At 35.8% G+C, this 10899-nt stretch overlaps 1 protein-coding gene across 2 annotated transcripts; it reads left to right on the top strand.

Annotated features, from left to right (window-relative positions):
• The first annotated feature begins 1148 nt into the window (after positions 1-1148).
• On the top strand, positions 1149-10744 carry LOC120347478 (uncharacterized). 2 transcript variants are annotated; one of them, XM_078117690.1, is made up of 16 exons: positions 1149-1535; positions 2722-2818; positions 3396-3429; positions 3732-3819; positions 4427-4483; positions 4784-4819; positions 4923-5078; positions 5394-5518; positions 6594-6666; positions 7298-7417; positions 7695-8003; positions 9200-9300; positions 9391-9507; positions 9593-9719; positions 9824-9924; positions 10204-10744. In XM_078117690.1, the coding sequence occupies exons 1-16, from the start codon at positions 1499-1501 to the stop codon at positions 10297-10299; spliced, it is 1674 nt and encodes a 557-aa protein (XP_077973816.1). In that variant the 5' UTR covers positions 1149-1498; the 3' UTR covers positions 10300-10744. The 2 variants fall into 2 exon arrangements, with proteins under 2 accessions (XP_077973816.1, XP_039273410.2); XM_039417476.2 differs by having other exon boundaries at positions 1152-1535; positions 4427-4480; positions 4781-4819.
• Positions 10745-10899: the final 155 nt, after the last annotated feature.

Raw genomic sequence — 10899 nt, 5'->3', positions numbered from 1 at the left:
AATTGTAAGACGATATTTATTTGTCTACGTCTGAATAATCCAAGCATTTAGTTCAGGGCTTTCAAGAAGCAATTTCGTCAATAGGCCCGCAATTCAGTCAGCCAGTGAACACGATATCTGCGGAGTAGATGTTTAAATTCCTTTTAAGATCACACTTATGCTGAAAAAATCTAGGAATACTTGGTGGTACTGGTAACTTCTGAAGATGCTCCAACCACGATGATACATAAACTTCCCCGCGTTGTTTCGAGTAAGCAAATACTTGTGAACACTCTAAATAAAGTATTTAAATGTGTATTTTTCATCAAATATTTTTCTCGCGTGTCACCTGACGGTAATTCTCAGTGAAAGTCTGGCGAAACATGATAGGCATGACTTTGTTTAAAATATCAGTTGCGTTTTCACTTTGAAGCAATTCGATTGTGTAAACCTAACAATAACCCCTCAGTATCAAGGAACTTATTGAAATCTGATCGAAGGTATAACGGATAATATTATTGGCTTCATTTAAATATGCTTCGAAGTACAGATTTGCAACGAAACTTGTTGCCTGGTACGACCTAGGTAGGTCCTAGGGTGTTCTAGAGTTGCACCAACGCCGATGTTTTCTCGTCGCCTGATTTTTATAATTTTGTATTGCCCGGAAATGTTTGCGCAACCATGTCGGCAGGCCTAATCACTGAGGGGATTTAGGATTTTAGATTTTTGCAGTTACTATGTTTACAAGGTTGTGTATATACATATATATTAAATTTCGGAAGAAATTCATAGCTTAATGTGTTTTGGAGTATTAGGATTACACGAGCGTTGCTAAAATGTGTTATATCGTTGATAATCATTCAGACAGGACATTAAATCCCGCTTTTCGTCGCCCACATGAGTATTAAAAAACTGAGCACCCACACTTGGAACGTTTTTCTCGCAAGGTTACTTCCCCCCTGTGACTGTGGTAGCAATAAATTAATTGCTGATATAAGGTAAATCTGGCGACCGTACATTTGATCCCATGCATATATACGCGGGTTCAATCTTTATGCGGGTGCTAAAACCCACGGGTTAGGGTGAGTATGGGTTCAAATATCCGTAAAACGAAAAATTTTTCTTAGGTGCAATAGTATGCAGGTGCAATAGTCATGGGTTCAAATGTACGTGGGTTCAAATGTAATTGAACCGGTAAATCTAGGAATTTCTTTGGGCACAATGAAGTCAAGATACCTCGCCAAAAATGTAATGAGTATTTTCTTGTCTTGGTCATAGTAGCAACCAAACAACTAGTCATATCAGGCGTTTCGCTCAAGCAGGCGCATCACAATGTGTCACACACGGAAGTAGTTAAATTGTGACTTCATTGCTTTCAATGAGAATAAACAGGGCTAGGTTGTCTGTTCCCAAACAGCAAGTTCTGTGTGTATTCGAGTAGCTGCCGAAGGCGTTAAGCGCAGAGGACGGACACTCATAACTCATAAGTGTCAAATATTTACAACACTGAACTGGAATAATGGAGCTGCTCAAAGATGTAATAAAGAATTTTAACGGTAAATATCCTTTACGTTATAAATAATTTTATTAAAGATTATTTCAACGATGGATTTGAGGCAGATTCCAAAAACTTGAATGCAACTAAATGAGCGAGCAGATTACTGGACGTAGAATTCTTGAAACGTAATTCGAACCGAAAGTACATGAGAAAAGACCAAATTATCCCACCATATTAAAACACATAATTTGGTATAGCCTATATATTTATATAAATTGCTGTCATACGCAGTCAACTTTCTCGCATGGTTGCTTTGAAAATAAATATTTACCGTCTGATATGACTGATAAGTCATTTCAACCTGAAGAGGGGTTAGTGAGTAAATGTAGTGTAAATAGTATCAGATGTACCAGTATTCTGAATAATATGGATAAGGAACCTTCGTTCATTGAAATTAACAAATGATTTCCAACAATACCAACTGCATATATTTGTCTTGCCAAGTGTTATAGATCCCGAGTCTCGGCCCCATACAATATACACGGTGTTATTACAGTTAACAAAAATATGATCAAAGCCAAAATTGCTGAGAGACTTTATGGAATCTTGCTGCACACGTACACAAATATATTTCTGTAACGTTTCGTTTGACCGAGGTCAGACTTCTTCAGACAAGCATTTGAAGAAGTCTGACCTCGGTCAGACGAAACGTTACAGAAATATATCTGTGTTCGTGTGCAGCAAGACTCTTGAATTAAATAGAATAGCCATTTACACTCTTGCTACACCATCCTTGCGTAATACGCATACGGATCCACCTGCGCAAAGGCATATAGAGCAAGAAAATGTAGTTAGTTTTACGCAACCTCAACTGTTAGACTTTATGGATACCGTGTATGTCTCAGCACTGTTTGGTTGGTTCATATTTTGGGCAAAACATGTCAACGACTTCGGAGGAACGAGTCACAGCATGACTCGAAACTAAGTAACTAATAGGATTGTAAAGACTAAAGCTTAATAGCGTATCAAATTTTCATATTTCTGTTTTGTTGCATCGCTGTTGTTTGTGTGGGTGTTTGGTATTACATTTCTTATGTAGGGACGCCGTTGTCAAAACTTAAGGTATGGATCACATCACAGATAAACCACATGCTTAGGAAATTGCATTGACAGCCGATAAAAAGTTGGGACTGTGCTTTGACTGAATTCCGTTTTCTATTTACTAATTGACTATTTCGTTTTAGAGGCAATCACGTTTCTAGAAAAGCTGACAAAAATCGACAAGAAACAGAAAGCAGAAAAAGAAGCATTGGTTAATAAACTAAAACAAATAACTTTACGGTAAGCCAAGTTTATGAAGGAAAGGTATTTAAAATGAAAATGAAGTCTGAATCTGGAGGGCTGAAGTCGGCATTGAAGTTGGACCAAGGGATGATCCGTTAAGGCGAATTCCCAAGCTATCTGAGGTTGAAATTCTGAGTCGTAATTTCGGATTGCCTAGGCAGGGTGTTGAAGCCAAAGTTTTCTTATTACGAATTATAGACAGCTGAAGTCGATTTTTTGAATCCAGATCCAGAGATGATTTCATAAACGTCAGTTAAAACCTTCCGCCGACAACAAAGTTTCTGTTTAATCTGGTTACACTCGTGCAGCCAAATTTGTTCAATGACTACCCGATCTATTGGGTGCTGTTATAAAAAGTTCAATTGTAACAGAATTGTCAAATAATATAGCTGATTCAATTTCCTCAATTATGACTGTTCGAGAGTTTAAACTATCGTCTTCAATAAAAAATTTAATAACGGCTGAACACCCTGTTCGGGTCCAACAAAATTTGCCAAAGACACAATATGCACACATACATATAATACAAAAATATATATATACCTCAAAGGGAGATAAATATTTTTTTATTTAGGTGCGAGAAGAATATCAGAGGTGAGGAGGAAGAGGTATATGCTTATAATATTTTGGTCTTAATTAAACTATTCTTTTTCGAACTCTTTAAGACGTCAATTATTAATGAGATTTGGTAATGGTCTTGGCGATTGGGACTCCATTTCCCCCTCAAAATATAAATTAATTAAATATCCAACTAACATTCTAACATGCTTGGGCGTTGGATAAACTTGTCAATTGCTGTACAAATCGCAACGTACAGGTTTAAACGTTTTTCCATATGTCGTAGAATATCAACAGACCATACACACCAATATATTCTAAATCAAGTAATAATATTAATTGAAAATTATAGAATTATGACGATGTTGGAAGTAAAGCAGTTGTCGATGACGTATATGACGATGTACAAGCAAGTTATGACGATTTGGGAAACGTGCCGGGTAAGAAATATAAAGCGTAATATTGGTTACTTGTTTCTTACTACTTCTTCCAATATATTGTTCAGTCTTATCAATATATATGCAGTATTATGCTTCTGTTCAAATGTTGTATTCGGTTAATTTGGACGTTCTCGGTTAAGCATTGGAACAGATTTACGACCACACTTATAAGTTGATTCGGAATAATCAGTTTAGGTATTTCTCATCTTTACGTCTAAAGACTTTTTCGTTTTGAGATTTTGGAAGTAATGGTGAGAAAATTTCGAATATTGGCATTGCCAAGAAACAGTTGGAAAAATAGGTGAATTAAAAAATGCTATGTTTTGATTCACGAGAAAATATAATATGAAACATTTGAGTATGGACAAGTATAAAGTTTATCGAACACGGAGTGAACCTATGCATCCTTTGTTAAATTGTTGTTCGTATTCTTCTTGGCATTCCTTTCTTTTTGTGGTTATTGTTATTGTGAAACTACTGGACCAATTGCTTTGAAATTCTCAGTGGTTGAAGATTGCTGTCGCTAGAAGGCTGTTACTTTTATTTGTCACTACTTCGTTTTTGCCTTCGTGTCCTTATATTTGAGCACTGCTTTCTCGTTTAATAGGAAAAGGTGGAGCGCCTAGTGAAGGAGATGATGGCATTTACGACGATGCGGCAGGTGGTGACAAAATGTTTTAGCATATAAATACTAGGAATACCAGTAGATTCGAGAACAATCAACTTTCAATTGAGATAGAGCAGTATATCAAGGCCATAACGTTTTTATCTAGTATCCGAGGCAACATAATTTTTGCTTTTTAGTTGATAACTAGGTCCAGGTGATTGTTCTTTGTAGATGTTTTTTCTAAATCAAACTTGAATCTAATATATATTGCTTGCTATTCGATTGTTATGATCATGATATATACACACCAAGATTGAAATAGGATGACAAAAATGTATTCTTAATTATTCACAGGAGAAACGTATGACGATGTAGGACAGCAAAGGCAGATAGGTAAGCATGATTTGAAATTCCATTAATTATCTAACATATGGTCAGTTCAACGTTGGAATTGAAATTTTATTACATTAATTAGGAAATTAATATATATTTTCAGAACCTATTGCCTGCGAAAAAATAAGTAATCCAAAAGTTTCTGAATTACTGGAGCTCAAGAAAGACGGTGCATTGAAAAACATTTTGAAGAGCGCATGGCAAAAAAGATGGTGTGTTTTGAAAGGGAATATATTTTATCTGTATGAAAGTGCAACAGGTGAGAAGAAATAAAGTTAAGGTTTATCGAATGAGATGAATTCAATATATTTTAATGTTTTAATTCAAAGTTGAATTGTATGTTGTTGTACATCAATCGGCGCTCAACTTGGCTATGAAACACAATTTTCATCTTTAGTTCAGTCCGACTACAGAAGTATGTATGTACGACAGTAAGGGAAGTAATGATGTAAATTGTAGTCACCGATTAACGTCAGTATATTCAAATGTCCTAGTGGAATAATGATATTCGTTAAATTCCATTTTGGTTTGCTAGCATATATTGGTTTTGATGATAATAATTATTAATTAACAGATAAACAGCAAAAAGATGCCTTTGATGTAACTGGATACGTATTTCAAATCCGTGATGATATCACAAAGGAAGGAAAAAGAAAAGAACGTTGTTTTGAATTGAAGAATGATGAGAAATCATATGAGGTATGGCATGCGGATATTTCTAAAATTTGTGTACATTTTTGAAATTTTCATATTTATATAAGAATAGTCCACGAAGCGAACAATCGTGAGCAATGTCGAACATCTTGCTACAAAACTCTGCTGTTCTAATTGTTATTATCTGCACGTCAATGATTTTATTGGACACGTAGTGGACATAACAGTCGTTTCAAAATTTTGTTGTTATTGTTATTATTTGTCTCCGTCAACACGTTTTGAAGAAATTGCTTTTTTCTTCGAATACTGGACCAATTGCTTTGAAATATTCAGTGGTTGAAGATAAAAATTTTCCTTTCTTTCCCGCTATGACGTCATCGAAATTATGTGACTCTACGTGTCCATATATTTGAGCATAGCTCTCTTGTATTATTCAAAGTTTCTTCGTCCAATCTATTTAAACCAAGAGCGTATTATAGACATGGTTTCCTTTATGATTGTGTAAAGTTGTCAATATTATTACAACTGGAGTCTAGACATGGGCACACTACACCCGCGGGCCAAATAAGTATTTTTTTGTGTTGTACGGGCTGTTCACGTCATCTATATGACACGCCAATAATGATTACCCGTGAAACCTCTATTTGAGCGCCACCTCTAAAAGAAACCACTATAAGGGAAGAGTTGAAAAATAGAGCGCCCCCCTCTAAATGAACGCCACCGGTAAACGTGAACTTATTCAGCAACTTGATATTAATGCGAAAAGTATTGAAAATGACGAGCACCTCTTCAACAGCGACGCGTCACTTGATTTTTACCAGTGAATTTGTGATTACTTACCAGTAATCACCCTGTATTGGTATATTTTGCAAATTATCTGTATATATATATATATAAATGTGTTTAATGTTTTTTCCTTTCGTTAATAAATTTCATTTCAATTCTGACCAGCTAGTCAAAAAATAGAGCGCCAGCCTCTAATTGAACGTCACCTCTAATAGAACACCACTATAGAGGAAGAGTTGAAAAATAGAGCGCTATGGCGATGAAATTGAGGTTTTACGGTATGTTATTCTAATCGTTCATGAGCAATATCAATCAAAGAGTATTCATTTTACAGTTTTGCGCATCCGACAAAGAAAACATGATGAAGTGGCAAGCAATTTTGAAAGATAAAACAAAACGTGGATCAGGTCATTTATTTTTCGTAAATTATTTCGTCTCAATCACGCATAAAAATACTCACAGATGATCCGACCTCATACTTGTTAATTCCATTCCATTGGCAGCTTGATTGGGTTTTGGTTCCAAACGCAATCTCATAGTTAAAACAGTTTCCTCCTTTAAAGCAAGAATATATATACTATTAATGAATGAATGGTCTGGTTTGTACTGATGTACTCACAGATGATCCGACCTCATACTTGTTAATTCCATTCCATTGGCAGCTTGATTGGGTTTTGGTTCCAAACGCAATCTCATAGTTAAAACAGTTTCCTCCTTTAAAGCAAGAATATACTATTAATGAATGAATGGTCTGGTTTGTACTGATGTTTTCACCTATGCTGAGATATTGAAACGGTAAAATAGGTCTGTCACAACTAATTACACTTGAAGCTATTTTCAAGTTCTCCAATGTGTTTCTAAGAACTCACTCAAAACAAATACGCTCAAACTTATTTGTGCGCATAAACGTCTGCGAAAAACAATTTTTTTCTTCAAATATCAGCTTATATTGATCGACATTATCTTGAATTCTTGCTTAGAATATATACGCACTATGAACTAGTATTGATATTTATTTGGGATTATATTTGTCTTTAGTTTCGAACAGTTTGTCTGGGTCTGCCGGCGAGACATACGATGACGTGGGTACAGCTATGATCGGTTCAGCGGAAAACAATGAGTCATTGAAAAATAAAAAGAAGGGAATATCGTTCCCAAGTAAGATTGAAGTATCAATAAATCGCGACTTGCAGTTTGTATTGCTCCCGTTTATCAGTGGTCACGCTTCCATTTGATTTCTTATCTATGGCGTGCACTAGTTCGGATTTACTATATTGAAAAAATATCAGTCAACGATTTAGCGTTTAATTTAAGTTTTTCGTTCATAAATAACTTGAAAAGTTCGAAGTAGGTTCATCTCTTGTATGCACTAGTTCGTGTACTTGATATATTTGACACTTTTTAATGCCTTTTTAACGTATTTTCAATGAAATAGAATGGCCCAAGAAGTCTTCTAAATCTCCTTCAAAAGCAGCTGAAACTGCTGAAGAAGAAAATACATACGACGATACTGCCGCTCAAGATGCAGGAGATATTTATGAAGAAACTGGAGATGGTCACTACGATGACACTGGCAGAACGGGCGGCCAAAGCTATGACGACGTCGGTAGAATGGGCGGGGGAGAAAGCTATGATGATGTAGGCAGACTTCCTGGCGGCAAGACATACGACGACACAGGAATGGGTCTTCCAGCACCACCAATAATTGAGGAAGGCGGTGATTTTTACGAAGAATATGAAGGGGGTATGAGTTTGATTGACATAGTTTAATTGACTTTCTATAAAAATTTGAATTTTATATTGTTCTTGCAGAACCTGTCCGCTGTGTTGCTATATATTTTGTCTTCATACGACATTAATTTGTTATGGAGTCAAAGATGTAGTGATTTCTAGTGTAATAGCCACCATTTGAGAGGCTAAAAGTTTAAAAAAAAACGAAATAAAATGCGGCAGTTTTAAAATATTTGTCATGTAAACTTATACGAGTGCCCTTATGTTTGACAAAAGAATTTGAAATTAGTGATCGAGACATTCCCAATAGACGCCTGGTATTGTTCAAAAACTTATTTCTGCCAGTTGATCGTTGTAACATAACTGTATTGCCTATCTAACCAAAGTAGTAGGAACTGTTTTAGTTTTGAAATCAAAGTTTTCAGTCGACTACTGAAGAAATTGACATCCTGAATTACCTTGTAATCGGCTGAATAATACTCACCACCCACCTTTTTAGTAATAAATGTGAAACCGCCTCTTCATTCATATAGACGACTGAGGGCGACTCAACTGTATACACCAATTCCGCCAACACAGTTGCTGCGTGTGTTTGGCTGGCTGCTTGTGTTTCCGAGAAAATGGGCGCATCTGAAATTAGAACACTGAAAATGCAAAATGCCCGCCGAGGCTTAAAATATGCAAGTGGCCATCCATTTTAAAATATCCAATTGCGACGTTCTATTACCAGGCTTGTCCATGAGAAACGTCCCATGGGATGGGATAACACACATTTGTATAGTATATCCCATGAGACACGTGGGACACAAAAACGGTATGATTTTCGGGGAAATGATGGTGAAACATTTCGTTATGGACTTCTATTCCATATATTTGAGCATATCTCTCTTGTTAGTTATAAGGAACCAAATATATTCAGCATTAACAATATACTTCGTGAAGGGGCTGATGGACACATTTATAATAGTTATGAATATAAAGTTAACAAAGTCCTTAAATTTTGTTGTTTTGTATGTCTATTCGTACATGTAGTCCTGTTTAGTAGACGCTAAACCCAAATTTACCCTTTTTTTTATTGGATTTTATTCCAATGGGAATCCCATGGGATGGGATGGGACAAAAATATGTCCCATGGACATGCCTGCCTTTTACACTGTAGTTGAGATTTGGAATCTTTTATTGCTCAATGAAACATATTCGAATTTTTAGATAAGCAACAGCGATTGCCGCCTCCATCGCCATCACCTACCAACAAACGTCGTGTCAGCACAAAAGCTGATTTACCGCCTGTCCCAGCATCTCCGAAACCAGTGAGTTTTCTACAGCGATTTACTGTATATTATATAACCGATTAATTAATTATTTAATCTCTATGTTGCAAATTTTCCAATAATTTTCAGCCTGCTGGTTTTCCTACTCTTCCACCGAAGGACGAAACCGGTTCTGCAAGCGGCACGTTCATGCATCATAAACGCCCTGCGATGCCACTTCCTGGAGAACCAGTATCTTTTAATAGGGTATATCTTATTTCTACTTTTTCGTTATTAATTTCGTTATAAATTTCGTATCCAATGCATTATTTTTTTTATTTTTCCGTAATAGAGAGACTTACCGCCACCTCCAGTCGGCTTGTTTGATAATACCGGTGGATCTGTTTCATCGTTACCACCGCCTATTTCGGATGACGAATTTTCCGTTGATTCGCTTGATCCCTTTGGCGAAGATCAAGGTATGGTACAAATATAATTCAAGCACAAGAAGAAAGTAATGGTGGCTAAGAGACATTCCATCTCCAAGATAGATTAATCGCACAGGCATTATTTTTTTCAACAGAGGATTACGAGAACATGTATCAAGGAATGTGGGATTGCGATGCAGAAGAAAACAATGAATTAAAATTTAAGAGAGAAGAAATCGTTCATATTATATCACGGGTATGGTCGAACAATGAATTCGTGAACAAGTTTTTTTTATTGTCTTATTTCTTCTGTGTTGCGAGCTACAAGAATTGACAAAAACTTTCGTAGGTCATCGTTATACCACGTAGGCCTACATCCCTGATATATTTTGAATTCACTATGTTTTTGTCTCATACTGAAAATCAGTCGACTTCTGAGTTTCAAGACACAGTGTCGCACAAATCAAATTCAGCAACTGCTATAACCGCATTCATGTTTATTTCTTAACAACCAGTTTGATTTTGCATTCTACAGGAATATGAAGACTATGGATGGTGGACAGCAGAATCCGCTGATGGTGACATTGGTTTAGTGCCAGTATCGTACTTGATGAAGGCCTATGACATATAATAGTTTTATGAAAACTACGAAAACTTCAGCATATTTTAGTTTATAGTATTACTCGACATAAACATACTTTGTACAGATATGTTCCAAAATATGTTTCTAAAATTTCATTAGACAATAACTTTTTTATCTGGTTCCTGTTTTGATAAATTTGACTAAATTTAGTGTACTTTTAAATATTTTCCTTAAGTTTTCGAGAAGTGAATTCACGTTATTATGGAAACAGTGCAAAGGCTTCCCTTTTCATTCAGTTTATAGAATTTCATTATATCCACGATATATGTGGCTAAATTAACAGCAAACTATCTCTTCAATCCTATGCAAATTTCCCAGTAAGATATATATATATATCTTAATGTTATTTTTTAATTGTAGTTTTACTATGATGCAGGTTTTCTGAATGTCGAATTAATTATAATTATATATAATATACTGTAAATATAAAGGCTACAGTCGCCGTGGAGCTAGTGAAAATCAGGGGCCCTCGAAGTCCGCTCGTTCCACTCATATCGTCTATGATTATAATGAGCCACAAATATTAGTTGAAAATCAACATGGTACATGTTCTGACAATTCGCGGAATACTTCGACACATCTTCATAT

This window comes from Styela clava, chromosome 11 (genome assembly GCF_964204865.1).
Source record: "Styela clava chromosome 11, kaStyClav1.hap1.2, whole genome shotgun sequence".
Taxonomy (NCBI): domain Eukaryota; kingdom Metazoa; phylum Chordata; class Ascidiacea; order Stolidobranchia; family Styelidae; genus Styela; species Styela clava.
The sequence above is the reverse complement of the archived record's forward strand: the minus strand, read 5'-3'. Positions and strand labels throughout refer to the sequence as shown.

What these genes read in the sequence shown, in the direction of transcription:
- LOC120347478 (XM_078117690.1), top strand. Translation starts at nt 1,499, where the DNA reads ATGGAGCTGCTCAAAGATGTAATAAAGAATTTTAACG. An exon ending in TCTGTATGAAAGTGCAACAG is followed by an intron (nt 5,079 to 5,393) that starts GTGAGAAGAAAT and finishes ATTAATTAACAG; the next exon opens with ATAAACAGCAAAAAGATGCC. An exon ending in TCGTTCATATTATATCACGG is followed by an intron (nt 9,925 to 10,203) that starts GTATGGTCGAAC and finishes TGCATTCTACAG; the next exon opens with GAATATGAAGACTATGGATG.